Below are 19169 nucleotides of genomic sequence, written 5' to 3' on the forward strand. Positions count from 1 at the left end.
AGGGGTATGAGGCGTCCGCGGCGGCTGGGAACGGAAGCGGCGGGCAGAGCTTCCTTGCCGGAAGCAGACTTCGGAGTTCCCCCTCCCCTTCCTGTGTTCCTGCTCCGTTTCCTGAGTTCGTGCTCCCCTTCCTGTGTTCCTGCTCCCCTTCCTACTGGCGCCGCGCGGTGGCTTCCCTCTGCGCTTCCCTCTGCGCGGCACTGGCAGTGGCAGGAGTCGGCGAGGGACTCACGGGCGGCAAGTGGGTGTCCTGCGGGCTTGGCGGCGCGGGGAGGCTCCCGCGCAGGGCGGTGTTCGGACCGGGCTGGGGGGACTTTGCTCCGCCGGGAGGGCGAGGCCCGGCCCCGATCCGGGGCGGGAGGGCCGCGTGGCCTGCGGCTGTCGGTTGCTTTCCCTCAGGGCGGAGGCTCCTTGTGAGTCCGCTCTGAGCCAGGTCTGGCGGCGGCCTGGAAGCTCGCGGCTGCCGTCTGCGCCATGTCTTACCAATGCCAATGGCATCCTGGGGTGTATTTGAAGGGATGTGGCTAGTAGGTCAAGAGAGGTTTTCCTCCCCCTCTGCCCTATTGAAGCCGCATCTGGAATATTGTGTCCAGTTCTGGGCCCCTCAGTTCAAGAAGGACAGGGAACTGCTTGAAAGAGTCCAGAGCAGAGTCACGAAGATGATTAAGGGAGTGGAGCATCTCCCTTATGAGGAAAGACTGAGCTGGGGCTCTTCAGCTTAGAGAAGAGGAGACTGAGGTGTGACTTTATTAAGGTTTGTAAATATGTGAAGGGCAGTGTCAGGAGGATATATCCAGGCTGTTCTCAGTGATGTTAATTGATAGGACAAGGGGCAGTGCGTGCAAGCTGGAGCATAGGAAGTTCCACGTGAAGTAAGGAAACTTAACTGTGAGGGTGACAGAACACTGGAACAAGCTGCCCAGAGAGGCTGTGGAGTCTCCTTCTCTGGAGACATTTCGAAACCTGCCGGGACACATTGATGTGTGACCTACTTTAAATGATTCTGCTTTGGCACGGTGGTTGGACTTCATGGTGGACAGAAGGACCTCTTTTGTGGTCCCTTCCAACCCATAACATTCCTATTCTGTGATCACTTGGTTTATGGCAGCAAAATGTCATCTTAGGCTAGGAAAGGGATAGTGAGCTGTGCAGGTGAGAGGGATATGCTTCAGAGAGCAATCGAGAGCCCTTGATGGGCAGAAAATACATTTTCCTCTAACAAAAGCATCTGTTGCACTGAATGGATGCTTACAGTATTTCAAGTAAAATAGCATAGCTTTTGTTTTCTGGACTCAGAGCTGGGATGCTCTGGTGCTGCTGTGGTATGAGTAATGTCTGATCACTCAGTCACGGGTTTTTTTTTTGTGCTCCTAGTATATAGCATGCTGTTTGCTAGTGCTGGTGTTTAATAAATCTGTAGGAGAACTGTATCTCTTATGTTGTCTTATATATGGTGCTGTCAGGATGTTTGGGTTGGGGGGTTTTGTGGTTACTGTTTATAAATGTGGGGTTTTTCTTCCAATCCCTAGTAATGGCAACCTACACTTGTATCACTTGCCGCGTGGCTTTCAAAGATGCTGACATTCAGCGTGCCCACTACAAAACTGACTGGCATAGGTACAATCTGAAGCGTAAGGTTGCTGACATGCCTCCTGTCACTGCTGAGAATTTCCAAGAGAGAGTCCTAGCTCAGAGAGCAGTAGCAGAGGAGCAGAACAAAATCACTGCCACTTACTGCACAGTTTGTAGCAAGAGATTCTCCACCTTCAATGCCTATGAGAATCACTTGAAGTCCAAGAAGCACCTGGAATTGGAGAAGAAAGCTGTTCAAGCTGTCAGCAAGAAGGTGAAAGTACTAAATGAAAAGAACCTGGAAAAGGGACTGGCCCTGGAGAGTGTAGACAAAGATGAAATGAACACAGCTATTCAGCAAGCCATTAGACCTCAGCCATCTTCGTCTCCAAAGAAGACAGCTTTACCTCCTAGCAATGCAAGCAGCTCTCCAGTTTCTACAGGAAATGCCAGCTTATCACAGAGTAGAGACCGATCAGGAAAACCTCCACGACTACAGTGGTTTGAACAGCAAGCAAAGAAGTTGGCCAAACAGGAAACAGAGGAAGAAGATGATATGGATGAAGGTAAGGCAATAAACATACTGATGAGAGAGAGCTTGGGGATAAGCTATGTAGTGGTTAGGTCTGTGTAAAATCCTCTTTCTGTTTCTGTAGTAACACAGTATTTGCCATCATAAAAGGTCTTCCTGTTAATTAAATTTGCAGCATAACAAAGAAGATTGGGCCAGGGCAGTAAGGGATTCTCTTAGTGTTGGAACTGCACAAGATACTAATGTTGCAAGGGTTGAGTATAAATAGTCACAAAGTTGAGCACTAATTCCCACAAAAAATTACAGCAGAAGTAATCTGGATGCTTTCAGTGTTGTACTGGACAGTGCAGCTCCACATGCATCTATGGGAGCAGTTGCATGGGGTGATTGAACCCCAGCAAGAAGACAGGTGGGAATGAAGTGGAACCATACTATGCCAGTGTCAATACTGAAACTATTGTGTCTTGTTACACGTAGAATTGTCAAGGTTGGAAGGGACCTCAAGGTTCATCTAGTTCCAACCCACCTGCCATGGGCAGGGACACTTCACACTAGATCAGGTTGCTCAGAGCTACCATCCAGCCTGGCCTTAAAAATCTTCAGGTTGCCCACCTCCCTGGGCAACCTGTTCCAGTCTCTCACCACCCTCATGGTGAAGAATTTCTTCCTCACATCCAACCTGGATCTACCCATTTCTATTTTTGCTCCATTCCCCCTAGTCCTATCATTACCTGACACCCTAAGAAGTCCCTCACCAGCTTTCTTGTAGGCCCCCTCAAGATACTGGAAGGCCACAATAGGGTCTCCTCAGAGCCTTCTCCTCTCCAGACTGAATAGCCCCAACTCTCTCAGTCTGTCTCCATAAGAGAGGTACTCCAGCTCTCTGATCGTCCTTGTGACCCTTCTGTGAACATGCTCTAACACATCCAGATCTTTCCTGTAATAGGGGCTCCAGAACTAGACGCAGTACTCCAGGTGGGGTCTCACCAGAGTGGAGTAGAAGGGGAGAATTACCTCCCTTGACCTGCTAGCTATGCTTCTCTTGATGCAGCCCAGGATGTGATTGGCTTTCTGGGGTGCAAGTACACACTCAACATGAGCCACCAGCACCCCCAAGTCCCTTTCTTCAGGGCTACTCTCAAGCCAGTCACTGCCCAGCCTGTATCTGTTACAGCAATTTTATGCTGGTGAAATTTCAGTTGTTGTTCAGGATACCTGTTCTGCAGAAGAAATATGTACCTCTGAGTCTGCATCTTAACACCTGAAGAAGGAGCAGGCTGGCACTTGTTATATATTAATGTGTTAATCATAAATTTTAGTGCTAAAATCTCAGTGGATTTCTGAATGTTAATTTTCCTTTTAAGTGTTTGTCTATGAATGTTCTCTACAAGTCTTGTTCATTCAGTGACAGGTTTTTAAAATTCTTAAACTGTATGCTATAGCAAAGGCCTTTAGATACCTACAACAGGGTAGCCTGCAACAGTGGGGAGCACCATGTTCCCTATTCTCAAACTCTGTGTATGGCAATTGGAAGGGGGCCTGTAGAAACAGAGTACTGGGAAATGCTACTGCCCCAGATCTGAACTCACTAAGAAAGATTTCTAGATCCCCTCTAGAAGTAAAATCAGATTGCTGGTTCATCTCTCCATTAATGGGCTCCACAGCAATCTTGTACATGTGTTAAATTGTTAGTATATCTTGCTATATACTAACATGTAACATAGCACATCTGTGACATCTGGCTTTGGTCCTCTCTGTTTAGGTCAAGATGTGCGTGTGACCAAGAGTGTTTTTTCCCTTCACTGTTGAGTATTTTTGTGGTTCTGAGAGAGTTGTATTGTTTTTAATCAGCCATGCCTGTGTTATTGTGCTCTAATGAATTACATTCAGGGCTTTGAAACAGCAGTAAGGGTTTTAATAGTTGAGAGAATGGAGAGTAAAAGATGAGATCTGCCAACTTTTCTACGAGCAGACTTGAGCTTTGCTGTGCATCTTATGAAGAAATACATTACACTGTCAATGGTATAGTCTTGCACCTGGATGTGACTGTGTGACACTTAGCTGTAAGAATGGAAAATGCATTCTTTTCTATGATAACTATTTCTAACTTAATTGGGATTTGCTTTGCTTGGAAGAAGTAATCATATAAATAAACGTGTTTTTTTCATCTTTCTTTGAAAGATTGGGAGGATGTGGATTCTGATGAAGACATTGGCTCTGAAGAAGAGATGCAAAGTGGGGGAGAAGAGGAGGAGCAAGCAGAAACTGAAAGTACTCTTGTTCTTGGAGCTATACCAGTCACGGACTGCTTGTTCTGTCCCCACCATTCAAGATCTCTCATGAAAAATGTGGCCCATATGACAAAAGCTCACAGTTTCTTCATTCCAGACATAGAGTACCTTGTGGATCTCAGAGGACTAATCAAGTACCTGGGTATGCCTGTAAATGTTCTCTGATTTTTTTGATCAGGATAATTATATAATGCTATTGCTTATTTTTACTTAGATGTGTCTTTAAATGTTTTGGGTTTGGTTCAGTTTTTTAATGTGAAATCTGATTGCTGTCCAGTTCATTATATTGGTCAGGCTTTCGTGACGAGCGAGAGAAAACCACACTGAGCAAATGTGTGGTTGTATATGCTGTAGGTCTTGCATAGTTTTCTAAGTTGAGAAAGTCATTCAGCTAACATAAGATTTAGAACAAAACTCAACTGCTAAAATACGCATATGAAATGTGTTGTCCTACTAATGAGTCACAAGTATTTATCTCATTGGTTTACCATACTTGTGAAAGAGCCAAAAGCTAAGAAAAAATAATATCTTCAAAGTCTAAGAACAATTTTGGAGTATCAGATAGAAAAATATATTGAAAATATTTTTTTTTTCCTGAGAATATTTGATGATCCATACCTTGTCATATGAAATCTTTAGCAGGTTTGTCCCTGATGGAGCATAGGAACATCAGGACTTTTCTGAAAATGTAGGGCTCAAGGCTCTTTCTCAGTCTCTGCCTGCAGGCTGGGAAGACTGCATCACAGAAATGTTTTTGACTAGGGAGACTCTGTTCAGACCAATAGAATTGTCAATGTTTTCTGCAGGAGAGAAAGTTGGCATTGGGAAAATCTGCATCTGGTGCAATGAAAAAGGGAAATCCTTCTACTCTACAGAAGCTGTACAGGCTCACATGAATGATAAAAGCCACTGCAAACTCTTCACAGATGGGGATGCTGCCCTGGAATTTGCAGACTTCTATGATTTTAGGTGAAGAAGTTTTTCTTTGTAACACAGATGGGGGAAGTTGTATATCACATGAGAAACTATATTCATTCCTGTAGTATGGTCCTGTTTCTGGTTCTGTTGCTTATTTTCCATAGCTGGTCCACCACTTTTCTAGGTAAGCATAACAGTGTGTTTGGGTGTCCTCTCCTGTGACCACTAACACCAGTCATACATGAAAATGCATTTTTTAATTCTGATTTGTGTGTTTTCTTAATAGTTGATATTTCAATGTATCAGCAAAGACCATAAAAGGGTATGACTGTCTTTTCTATTACCTTTCAGGTAGATTATGGATTGTAGATTTTTATTTTGTATTTTTTCAGTAGCTGGAGTTAAAGAGGACTGCTGTGATTTGGAAGCATCCCGTTGAACTTCCTCTATCCTAGTATCCTAGGCTCTGTTAATTTTGCTCACAAATACTTGCTATTATGATGACAAGGTGTATTTAGTGGGTGCTCTGGGAGTGCTCATTTAGTAGCTGTGCAAAGCTGGTGGGCTGCACAGTGGAGGCATCTCATCCTAAGTCACTGTTAGATGTGCAGCAGCAGAACTGTGCTGAGTTGTAGAACCAGGTGGAGGAAGGGTGGTCCTTATCTTCAGCCTCTGTTCAGGACAGAGTGGTACTAGGGAAAAGTCTCACAGCAGTGTAAGTCAAGAGTGAAAATGTTTCAGCCTTGCTGTAGCAGTTTGTGTAATATGTCTGACTAGCTGTGTACTGCTAATTTTCCACAGGAGCAGTTACCCTGATCACAAGGATGGGGAAGATGTGGACATGCCTGGAGACCGCCCAACAGAGAGAGATTTGGATTATGATGATGATACCATGGAGCTGATCCTTCCTTCAGGTAGGCATAAAATTTGTGTTGTGACTTACTTTCTCTGTATTTCTCTTACCAGCAGCCATTACCTGTAGCACAGGTCATTGTGGTAAGTGTTTTCCTTTGGCAAGGGAGAAGGTAATTTTACATTTTTGAGGTTTTACGTCTTTGAGGTTTTATTCTCACCTTCTGCTATTATCACTACCAAGTAGTTTAACTTCTTTAGCATTAATGTAATGCATTGACTGGGGCAGGTGGTTCCTTTGTTGATTTTATCTCTTCATTAACATGTGACTTACATGATATACTCCAAGAGTTTCCATATCTTCTTCAAGTGCAACTTGGAGAGGTTATAATTCAATTTATTTTAGCCTAGTTTTTTTAGCCATTTTTTTCTTTAAGGTAGAGTGCAGTTCAGCAGCTCCTGCAGGAATTACATTGAGTTTGTGGTAAAGATTTTAAGGTTCTGGGCCTTTAAAAGGATGTCTCAGCACAGGGATTTTCCACAGTTTTCACAATAAGTTTAAGGACTGCATTTCAGAAGTGACTTGATAATGCATAACAAAGTATTGGCTCCTTTGAACAGGTGCAAGAGTGGGTCACCGTTCTTTAATGAGATACTACAAGCAGCGCTTTGGTGTGTCGAGAACAGTGGCTGTTGCAAAAAATAAGAAAGCAGTGGGTCGGGTGTTGCAGCAGTACAGAGCTTTGGGATGGACAAGTCAAACAGGTAAGTGACAATGTGAGATTTTTGCAGAGGAGGAGGTTCTAGGATGTCATCACTCCACAGTTAAATAGGTCAAATTTGTTTCACATTCATGGGGTTTTGTGCAGTAGTTTGTCTTCCGCTGAGTTCCTTTTATTTCCTGACATCCAAGCAGAAGAAGTTACAGGAAGTAATTTGTGTCTAAAATCCATTGCAGCTTCTATGTAAGCTCTTGAGCTCGTTAGCAGGCATGTTATATTTGGTGACTTCTTAAGAAGCTGGTTTCTAGGATAATAATCTTTTCTCTACCTGTCAAAACTATTATTTTTGCTATTTAATAATGTAACATAGATCACTCTTTGACAGGTGGAATACTTTTTCAGTTGGGGAGCAGTGATCTATATCCACTTTGAAAATAAAAAAACTGCACACAAAACAACCTTTTCCCTTAATCAGTTATGGGTGTTCGTAGAGGGTAATTTGCCTTTCCCAGGAGCAAAGTGTGGCAGAATGGGAAGGAAAATATACAGCTAACTGTTGATGTACATGGACAGATAAACTGGTTTGCTTATAAGTAGTAAGTAAGCCTGCAGACATTTATGCCTCTTCCTTTTCCCCCTCTCTCTCTGAAGGAGCAGCCTTTGCTCAGCAGCGTGATATGCAGTACCTGCAGAGAATGAAGTCAAAGTGGATGCTCAAGACAGGAATGAGTAACAATGCTACAAAGCAGATGCATTTCCGAGCACAAGTCAGATTTTGAGTTCCCAAGAAAGCTGCATGCAACTGGTGTTGGGAAGGAGGATTTAATGATTTCTGGGTTGAGGATTCTACTATTAAAATGGACTTGCTGCCTATCGAATGAAGATACGTATGCTGGTGTGCTTTCCTGTCCTTGGGAAGAAGAGTAGGGAGCTTGTCTCCTCTGATGAAATAACGGTTGTCCTAACTTAAAAAATACCTGAAATAGAATGTGTGGCAAAGTAGTCATGGCTACGAATAAAGATCTATGCATCATCCTGCTGCCCATCTTTCACCATCTATTTCTGTGGGACAGTTGACATTGTCATTTGTCTGAACATCTTCACTTTCCAATTCTGCAAAATGCTTGAGGCCAAGAGAAGATGTAAGAGCTTCAGATGGAGTGTATTGAAAGTTTTCACTTGTGGTGCCAGATGTAAGTTAAGTGAGGTGGTTTAGATTGTAGCTGGCACTGTTCAGATGAAAATATGAGAGCAGAGATTCTGGAAAGGTTAAGTGATAATTATTTGAAAAAATGCTCTGATGGAAAACATAACTTCAGGATTAATACTGCCCTCAGTTGACTGTACTTGCTAAATGCTTCAACTCAGGGCTGGATTAACAATTTCGAGTGCAGTTGTCTTATGTTGAATTTAATGAATTTTCATTGTGTAAAAACTGCTCAAAAGTGCCATAACATTTACATGAATGTCAGTCAAATTCCTGATAATTTGTTAAAGATTTGCTGATTAAAATTCTGAAGTTACTGTTGGTGAGCTTTTGTTGTTCCCATTGGGTACTGGTGTTCCAGATGATTTTGCTGAAGAAAAGTGACCAAAGAGATGTGTTGTCTGGAATACAGGCATGCTTTCCCACTTAAGCAGATCATAGAATCATAGAGTGTTAGGGGTTGGAAGGCACCTTCAGAGGCCAATCACCCTGCCAAGGCAGGATCACCTAGGGCAGGCAACACAGGGACATGTCCAGGTTGGCTTTTAAAGTCTCCAGAGAAGGTGACTCCACAACCTCTCTGGGCAGCCTGTTCCAATGCTCCATCACCCTTACAGTTAAGAAGTTTCTCCTCATGTTGAGGTGGAACTTCCTGTGTTCTAGCTTATATCCGTTATTCCTTGTCCTATTACTGGGTGCCACTGAAAAGAGCTTGTCCTCTTCCTCTTGACAGCCACCCCTCAGATACTTACACATATTAAAAAGAACTACTTCTCAGCTTTCTCCAGACTAAACAGTCCCAGGTCTCTCAGTCTTTCTCCATAGGATAAATGTTGAAGTCCCTTAATCATCCTTGTAGCTCTTTGTTGGACCCTCTCCAGTAGATCCCTGTTACAGGCAGGTGTCATGAAAACCTGGTTGTTAAAGGGCTAAGGCAGCAGTGCCAGTGTTAGTCCTGATGCAGATGTTAAAACCTTCCATGACCTTGCCAGTTCTGGCCTTCATGTAAGGAGGTAAGCACTTGCAAGCTCATGAAGCCCTGAGTTACAGTGTGCTGGACACTGTGTGCCACAGGACAATTGCTACTTACTCGCTTGTCGATTGTGAAGGCAGATGCAGCTGGTACAATTTGCAATTCCGTATTCCAGGATTGCTTTGGATTCCTTTGTAGTGGCCTCCATTGACAAATTTTAATGTTTTCTTACTCTCCGGTGATTTGTGTGTGCATAATATCACTGGGGATGGTGAGGAGGACTCATATTGCACAGTGCAGATGTATGCTGTGTAGTCTTGTGTGGATTTGTCTGTGGGGCCTTGCTTTACTGTTTTTTTGTTGGTTTTTTGGTTGCTTGCTTTTGCCTTGGAAGTTTTTTGCTGTTTCTGCTTAACAACTTAATGAGTAATGCAGGCTATAGATTTGACACCAAATTCTAAATCAAGTGATTACCATCTTAAAAAGGTATAAATTTGATTGAAGAGACAACTGAAACAATTTTAAAGAAAGGTTGTGTTCACATCTAAAATCTCAAACTAAAGTTGGGCTGATTAACAAGTACCTGCTTTTTCCTTGTAAGGCAGAGTTACTGCTATTGTGTACCCACAGCTGCATCTAACTCACAATTTATTTTGGGGGGTTTACTTTGGGGTTTTGGCCTTTATTCTCAGAGTTAGAAGTAGGAGGTAGACTCTCAGCTGTATCATTATGTAAGTCTTAAGACATCACTGCACCCATTAACCTAGACCAACTTGCAACTACAGTATGGATTTCTAGCACTGAGGATGTATCCTGCTTTTATTTGTCAAGCCTTAGCATCTGGCCATTTGTATCTGGTTTTTATCTTTTAAGCTAACCATAGATTACTCACAGACAAGTTAGTCTTTACACACAGAGCAAAAAATGTGGAAATAGAAGGGTTAGACTTCATAAGCAGAATCTGAACTTGAAGCCTGCTGCTCTGGCTTTGAATACCAGTATTAGCAGTGAGCATCAGAGCTCTGTAGCTTTTTGCAAAACACTCATGGAATATCTGAAAGTTACATTAAGTACAGGGCAATAGTCCTGAAAGAGTCTTGCATATAACCTGCTACAGTTGTTTATCATAGAGGTAGGTGTTAAAATACTCTTGTCAATGAAGGCAGAAACAAGGAGATAACTGGTCCACGACAAATTACTTTGGGTTCGTAAGGTTCAGGCTGAAGGTGCATGGAGCTGGCTCTCCTCAACAGGAAAGGGCAACCAAAGGAAACTACTGTTCTTTTTGCAGACTTGGCTCAAAGAAATCTGCTGCTTATGAAAAGATTGTCTAATTTCCCAAAATCTAGTTCAGAAAGACATTCAAGAGAGCTAGAAGAGAATTGGTAATTGTTTGCCAAGTCAAAGAGAAACTGAACGAGGCAATTTGTATATGTACCTATGATTCTGTCCTATACTTACTGTAGTTTAGTCAGAAGAAAATGGAGGAGAGGTATAGATGTAGGTTTTAACTCTTAAGAGTTTTAACTCTAAGCTGAAAATGGGTGTCTTGGAAGACCAGCAGAGGGCACAGGAAAGCTTTTCCCAGAGTTATGCTGACTACAAAAAGTGGGAGTATGTTCATGCAGAATAGCAGCAGGATGAGAAGATAAAACTCACCACTAACATGAGTTAAGATTAGCTCTAAACTTCTGTGAGATTAGTTGCTATTAATATCTTTGTGCAGGTCCTGAGAGAGCATTGCTAGCAAAGGGTACGTAGAACAAGTGCAACAATGCCCTGCAGAGTATCCAGGACCTGCACAGCTGTAGCTAACACCAGATACACCAAAGCATCCAAGAGTATTTTTATTAAATATGCTTTGTGGGGTTATAGATTAGTCTTTTACCTCCCTAGCCTAAATCATAAAGATTGTGTTAAGGATAACTGAAGGCAATTTTTTTGTTTCCTAAATTCCAAGTGATCATGGTTCCCATCAAGGGCCTATGTTTCCAGCTATGACCTAGCCTTGCCCTTGTGCTCCCCTGCTCTGAACTCCCCTGCTCTGTGTCCTAAGATCAGAATGAAAAGAAATTAAAGTCTAGATTAGAGACAGTCTGTGGATACAGTGATCACGTACCCTGAGGCAATAGTTTCCTGGTATGGTTGTAATTCAGTGGGCATGCTGTTCCCTTCCTCAGGGTGGTGCATCCATAGTAAGAAAGGCTGGGAAGAAGCATAGAAAAGTTACTCTGTTTTGGACAAGATTTGGGTTCTGCTTGTCCTGTCCATCCAGTAATAGCTGAATATTGAAGTGGTCCTGATTCTGCTTCAGGCATTGCAGAATGAATCAGCAGAATGAGAATGAAAGAATTGGCAAGGCTGATAGAGTATGTCTGCCATCTGCTTTTGGAAGTAGCTCTTCTGTTTTGTATACTTAGGTTATCTCAAAGCAACCCAAGTGATGCTAGAGGGGAAAAAAATATGTACCTATTATCTGGAATGCAGGGGTTAGGAAAGGAATAAATGTATGACCTGCAGAGTAGCAGAGAGATAGGTAAGTTAAATATGTAAGACATCATAACAGCTTATTGTGCTGAAGCTGTAAGTCAACATGCAAAGATCTACTTGAAGGGGACAGGTAGAAGACCTGAAAGGTAAAGGAGTTAGACCGTTGCCCAGGCAACATCTGATGCCTGAGGGTCAAGTGAGATTTTTTGATACATTTTGGAGAGTTACTTCTGATCTATTAAACTGAGGCATCCTCTGCTAATGGACTTCATCTGCTGGGAGTTCTGGTCATCTTCCTCCATGCTACCTGCATAAAACTGCTGGTGAAAATCTGCACTTTGGAGACCCATGTGGATTTATACTGCTATGACCTGTAATTGATAAGAAGTTAGAGATATGCTTTAGGGTACATCTGACTGAATATTTAAAATACATCTTAAAAGCTTTGAATCCTGTTGGTTACTTTAGTTCAGCTGACTACTATTCTGCAGTTGAAGAATAGCAGTTCACCAGACTGTTGTCAAATCCTGAATGCAGTTGGCAGAGCCCAGGTGGTTAGGATGACCAACTGTTGGCATTTTATGTATCAGAGCAATGCAAACAATCTCTTTTCAGGACTCTGACCTAGAAGAAATTTATCCTGTCTCTGCCACCACATCCTAAACTATCCTGTGTAAGATGCAGCAGCCAGGCATTTCAAGAGCAACAGGAGCAATAACAGACAACATGTTGCCAGTTTTGTGTTAAGGATTTCCGCACATGTCTAGGCTACTAGACTAACAGCAGAGTAATAAATGCTAGCTGAGCCAGGAAAGGAATCAGAATCACAGAATGTTAGAGGTTGGAAGGGACCTCCAGAGATCATCAAGTCCAACCTTCCTGCCAAAAGCAGAATCACCTGGGGTAGTCCACACAGGAATCCATCCAAGTGGGTTTTGAAAGTCTCCAGAGGAGACTCCACAACCTCTCTGGGCAGCCTGTTCCAGTACTCCATCATCCTCACTGTGGAGAAGTTTCTCTTCATGTTGTGGTGAAACTTATGTTCAAATTTGTATCCATTGTTCCTTGTCTTACTACTGTGCACCACTGAAAAGAGATTGGCCCCATCCACTTTACAACCACCCCTCATATTTATAGACATTGACGACATCCCCTCTTAGTCTTCTCAAGACTAAGCAGTCCCAGGTCTCTCAATGTCTCTTCATAGGGGAGATGCTCAAGTCCCCTAATCATCCTCATGGCTCTCTGTTGGACTCTCCAGCAGATCTCTGTTCTCTCGAACTGGGGAGCCAGTCCTCTAAAAGTAGGCAGCACTTCTCAGTGTAAAGTTATGATCCCTTTTTGCTTTGGTTAAAAGTCACATTGAACACATTTTCAACTGCCACTACCAAAGTTTGTCTTTGTACATGTCTACCTTTAGCCCATATCTGAGGCTAAACTACAGTAGTTGCTCCTCTCTCAATGACCCCCTTCTCAGCTGAGAAGGAAATAAGTGGTCTGGGATACTCCTGTGAGTCTGTTGTCTGCCTAAGTCCTATACTTGGAGACCAAAATACAGAGAAACCTTACTGATTCAGTCATTGTACCAGTCCTTTGGCAGCAATCTCTAAGCTTACTTTCTAACAAGGTTGATGAGTATCATCCAATACAGGATCCAGTACGCTCAGAACAGCTTCAAACTAGACAAAATATTTCTTGATTTTTCTATAGTTTAGTTCTGTGCCTCACTTGGAGAGAGAACTTGCTTTTTTACATCCAAAAATTTGTTACAGTTTTGACCAGAGGTATAAAACTTTATGAATAGTACACCATCCTTACAGAAAATGCCAATTTCTGTCTGTATCCAAATTGTCTTGAAGTCAAATATAGTCCATTATAGCAACAAGAGGACAGGGTAGAGTGTTACTTCTTATGAAACAGTGCTCTACTACAGCTATGAAAAAGTAGAGCCATTTCTGTCACAGAAATGAGTTGTCTCCAGGAGTCAACCACGACAAAGTGAACTGCAGCCAGCTACCCCGATGCAGCTCAGTCCAGTTTGTCAAGAGTGTAAGAGCTTCTGTGCTGTATTTTCACAGCTTTCACTGAAATCCAGTTTACATCACAGCCTGCTATGCTCAGAGTGTTTGTGCAAGAGAGAAAATACTCTCTCCTGCAGCCATGGGGAGACCCTGATGCACCCTGCAGAACTAAGGGTCTTGCATAAGAAATACTACCTCTACCTCCATCCCAGGCTCATGCATTGCATATGCAGTGGGAGAATTCAGTGTAGGCTGTTGCCTAGTGCTTGGGTCTCAGTTCTTTGTGCTGAAAGCAGAAAATAAAATACCTGGCTCTCCTGAACCTGTACTTGAAAACAACACTGAGCAGTGAACAAACATTTTGATAAGAGAACATTTTTCCTGAGAGCCCTGAAGTTAGATAAGAAGAGGGAATGGGGCAAACATGCCAGAAAAGACTCACAGCTGGGAGGGAAAAAAAGTTGTAGTAAAGACCTCACATTTATTCTTACAAGGTGATTGTGTTTCTGCCTAGGAGAGAAACATGGCCAGGACTTCAGGCCAATCAAACTGCCAATTGCAGCTGATATGTTGATGTTACTCTGAACACAGGAGTGCTTGACTGACCAAACTATATGCAACTGTAACAGAAAACTGGTCTCCAGTAAGTAGTATCACTGCATGTTTCAGAAAGCATGGGCACCATTTGTCATGCCAGTTTTCCAAATGATGCTGGAAGGACTCTTGAGGACAGTCTCCCCATTTCTCTCTGCTTTCACTAGGCTGGTTGCCTGGGAACTACTTCCAGCTTACTCTCACACAGGTGAAGACCTGGACAGATGGCATGAGGGGGCAAGTGGATGAGGAGTTTCACATTTGTTAGGAGCAGTCTTGTTACATTTCCCTGAGCTGGTACTTCACACAAACCAAATGCTTCTAATGTTAGCTCAGGCACCATATGGGTGGGAAGTGTTGAGGCTTCCTTCACAGAACTGGAGGAACACACTTGAGGTGGCTCACGTGCTCCTTCTGGCACTCGCCCTGTGTGACTCTTTGCACACATGCAGCCACTGCTGCCTCCCCCACTCTCTGCCTAGTTTCACACATAGTTTTTCCACCTGCCCCATTCCACTTCTACAGCCTGTCCACAACCAAGTTTAGGTTCTAGCTGAATGTCAAGGCCCTAAGATTTTCAGCCAGGAGTAAACAAGGATTAGCCTTTGCATTCCAAGCAGACCTGTGTGCACAGAGAAAGAGCAAACTGGATCTGGTGGTCCAGTCCAGTAGTCAGAAATCCTGTGTAATCCTAAAGGAAATGACAGCCTCTCTCTCCAGCATGCCTTCCCCAGCCTCCAATCTGAACTACAGCAGCTTTTTCATTTACTTTTGGCTCAAAATGTGTTTGTGGGTTGTTTTTTTTTCTTTTCATCTCTTTTTAGGTCTGTCACCCTGTGTGATTAAATAGGTGTCAATAGTGTATGAGATCTAGATAGCTCAGTCATATAGCGTATGTTGATTGATCTAGGCTTGCTTTTTACCTGGCTTCTAAATGCAGAGGTCCAGCTTATCAGCGTACAGAACTTTATTAACAGTATTTATGAGTTGAAGGTTTTATCTTACTTAGAGCCACATTCTGCAAGTGATAATGAACTCTAAAATATATTGAGACTTCTTCATGACCATTCTTGCTCTTATTTGAGCATTTCCATTTTTAAGTATTGACTTCCTCCCCTCCAATGGTAACCTACCTGACTTTTCTATTGAGTCTTTTCTATTTCCTATTTTCTTTTATTTTCATCTTCTGTTCAGGGTGATTATTGTTCTCTTTTTCACTTGTGCTATACCATTTACCTGAGTTTCTGACAGAGTATCTCTGAACAGTCCCCAGGCTGCTCCAGGAAGCATTTGAATAGTTGGGGTTTTTTTTTATGTATTTGATCAATTCCTTCATTTCTACAATTTACAATTGAATAGCTATAGCTTGACTTCTATTTGTTCTGTCCTACCATAGTGTTAAACCTAGTAGCATTATGGGTACTATTACAGAGCATCCCTTTAGCTAGTATGTCATGAACTAGGTTCCAAACTCCTTGAGGAGTGCATGAAAAAATTCTTAAAGCACTTCTCAAATCCCAGTGGATTGTATTCAGTGCATGAGTGTATTCATATGAGCTGTAAGGCAAATCTCATCAAAGATGGTAGATCCTTCCTTCCACCATGATGCCTGCCTTCCTGGAGAAATAGCTAAAAAGCCTGACTAGACCACAGGTGCATAGGGCACCAATGAGAAAACCTCTCTATCTATGCTACAACTAACCAACAACTGGTATAAACCATCCATGGCCAACAGAGGTTATTATCTTCAAATAATGGCTTCTGCACAGGCTTTTCTGTTCAGATAGATACATGATGGTGGTTGTCTCCAATCTTCAATGCTACTCATGTGCACTACTCAATAGGATAGATGGTTTACTCTAGAGGTGGCTGCATTTCACTGACACAGCACATGCAAAATGCCATTTGACTGATATTTTATCAAATGCTGTTCTGTGATCATTGTTGTTGATTATACTGCCATTGCAGAGTTGTCTTTTCAAGATTTTTTTTTTCCCAAAAGTGCAACTATAGATTTTATGGAAGTAATCCTGGCAGATAAATAAAAGAAGAATTACTATTAATTTGGCTCCACAATCAGACTACAATGAAAAGATATTCTTGCACTTTTTACATGTTTTAATGGTATGGACCTTTATTATTATTATTATTATTATTATTATTATTATTATTATTATTATTATTATTATTATTTCCTTTCTTGCTTGAAAGGATTCTGATTTCTTATCTGATAACAAAGCAATGTTCAATCTTGTCTGCATTCATCACCATGGTACCAAAGTGCCTTGCTGGGAAATAAGACAGGTTGTTGGCAGTCTTTTCCTTGAGACTTCCAATAGGAGAAGTGGCCCTTGGAGAATTATGATAGCCTGTCCTTGTCAGACTAATAACAACAACAACGACTATTATTATTATTATTATTATTATTATTATTATTATATTGGCACATATGCATCAATGAAACAAACCCAAGGATTTCTCAGCTGCCTGGATGGCATTGTAACAGATGGCTGAGAGTAGGAAAACAGCCCAGAAAGCATTTCTGTACACAGTATAGCTGCTAGCTGAAGGCAATGAAACTGCTTGTTCACCCTGAGAACTTTTTCAAGTTTTAGAGGATGGACCTGTAATTGGTAATGCAACCAGGGTAGCAAAATACTAAACTTTTGTCAGTTTCAGAGACAGGATTCAAAGGTCTTTGACTGAGCTTGTTACCTGGAGAAATTAGCACAGACATACTTGCAGTCTCTGTGAGAGGCTATTTTCTGCTGTCATCAAAGGAGCAAATTCATTGGACTGAGAGACAAGACAGACTATTCCAGAAACAGATGAAAGTAGATTTACACTCATGAAAGTCATTAACAACTGTTCAGAAGTGTAACCCTAAACAAAGGATAAGAACACATGTAAATCAAAATCAACTTTTCTAATTTTTTCTCCTTTTTTCTCATTTGCCACCCCTCCCACATGCACCCTTTTTTTTTGTCTTCTTCCCCCAGCATGTCAACTTTTCCAGTGTTCCAGGCTTCTGTGATGATGCACGATCACTACACAGAATTTAAGTAGATCTTCCAGTTTTGCTAGCTCCAGTTGATTGCAGATAGATGTAACAACAGCTCTCATGCCATTTCATGCCCACAGATCATGGAATCACAGAATAAGGGTGGAAAAGACCTTAACCCAACTACCATGACCACTAAACTATATCCTGAAGTCCCACATCTACATGCTTCTTGAACACCTCCAGGGACTGTGACTCCAACTCCTCCCTGGGTAGCCAATTCCAACACCTTGCCAGTCTCTCAGTAAAGAAATTTTTCCTTCTATCCAATCTAAATCTCCCCTGGCACAACTTAAACCCATTTCCTCTCATCTTATCACTAGTTACTTGGGAGAAGAGACCAGCACTGGCCTCACTACAACCTCCTTTCAGGTAGTTGTAGAGAGCAATGAGATCCCCCTTAGCCTTCCCTACTCCATACTAAACAACCCCAGTTTCCTCAGCCATTCCTCATGTGACATGCCCTCCAAACCCCTCACCAGCCTTGTTGCTCATCTCTGGACACCCGCCAGGACCTCAATGTCTTTCCTATATTGTGACACCTGGAACTGAGTAGAGTACTCAAGCTGTGGCCTCAAGAGGGCTGAGTACAGGGGCATGATCACTTCCCTACTCCTGCTGCACACACTGGTTTTGATACAGGCCAGGATGCCATAAGCCTTCTTGGCCACCTGGGCACACTGCTGGCCATCCAGCAGCACTCCCAGATCTTTTTCCACAGGGCTGCTTTCCAGCTGAACCCATGATGCTGTAATGTATTTTCTGAAAGAACATATATTTTTCACTTTGAGCTTATCTGGCTGAAGACAGACATTGAACTTATTTTTATTTATCATTCTCCTGTCCTTTCCATTCTATAGCAATTTCTTTCTTTCTAGGAGTCACAGTGTGGGTAAAGTGCCACAAGATTAAATCTAATGGTAGCTCAGTTTCCAGAAGGTGGAAACAGTTCTGTTTCCAGCAGAGGGTGGATATGCAGCTCTGGTGGAAACAATAATTCAGAGGAGAAGCACACATGTTCATCTGCAAGATATCTTTCTTTTAGTTAGGCAACATCAACACAGATGTAAAGGAGCATATATCTGTGGAGAAAAAAATATCTGGCATGAAATTCACTCTTACAAGTGTAAATACCAAATGCATCAGATTTTTGCACAATGGATTATATTACAAACTTACATATGTTAAGATGGTAGAAAACCCTTTTTACCTCATCTACTACAAAACACAAGCATGAGAAGGATTAGAGGGGAAAAAAAGAAGGAGGAGAAATCAGCAGATTTTTTTAAACCTTGGCACCACATCAGGCAGCATGTTCTATATATCACACATAGCTCATTTGCACCTCACAAATGTATCTTAAAGGTATAGTTTTTTAAAATACCATTTAGCAACAGCTGGTGTGTTTGGGTTTTTTGTTTTAGGTTTTTCTTTGTTACCAATATAATGTTCTTGAGTGAATTGGCTGTGCACTTGCATCTTTCTAAGCAGTTACACACCATGCTTCTCCCCTACCCCCCTCAATTTTGAAGAGCTGGAAGTGAGATACAGTGGATAACTGAGATGAAAGAATTAATTTCTCCATCCGATGGGGAGCTGGGTTATGGTGAAATCTGGGGTAGTCCTGTGCAGAGATCAACATCAACAACATCTCTTCATGAAATGATGTCTTTCCTTTTATGAAAGGAAAGAAAAGCGTAGAGCCACAGACACAGAAAGTCATTCAGGATCTTGGGACTCCGCAAATCACACATTTCCATTCTCCCCATGTCCAACAACAAGAACAGGAACCCTAGATCTGGGAAGAATAACAGCAGGAAAATAGGCAGATTTCTAGCAGATTTCCTGACAAAATCCACTGAAATAATGTGATCTATAGAAAATACTTCTATTTAAAGAATCAGCAAGCTTGCTGAAAACATGTCTGTTTATGACT

General features: G+C 42.1%; 1 protein-coding gene across 1 annotated transcript; it reads left to right on the forward strand.

Moving 5' to 3' along the window:
* Positions 1–216: 216 nt before the first annotated feature.
* On the forward strand, positions 217–8353 carry ZNF622 (zinc finger protein 622). Its single transcript, XM_054381684.1, has 7 exons — positions 217–241; positions 1530–2138; positions 4286–4537; positions 5202–5364; positions 6115–6227; positions 6787–6930; positions 7539–8353. The coding sequence occupies exons 2-7, from the start codon at positions 1532–1534 to the stop codon at positions 7664–7666; spliced, it is 1407 nt and encodes a 468-aa protein (XP_054237659.1). The 5' UTR covers positions 217–241; positions 1530–1531; the 3' UTR covers positions 7667–8353.
* Positions 8354–19169: the final 10816 nt, after the last annotated feature.

Source organism: Indicator indicator, chromosome 6, assembly GCF_027791375.1.
Source record: "Indicator indicator isolate 239-I01 chromosome 6, UM_Iind_1.1, whole genome shotgun sequence".
Lineage (NCBI taxonomy): Eukaryota > Metazoa > Chordata > Aves > Piciformes > Indicatoridae > Indicator > Indicator indicator.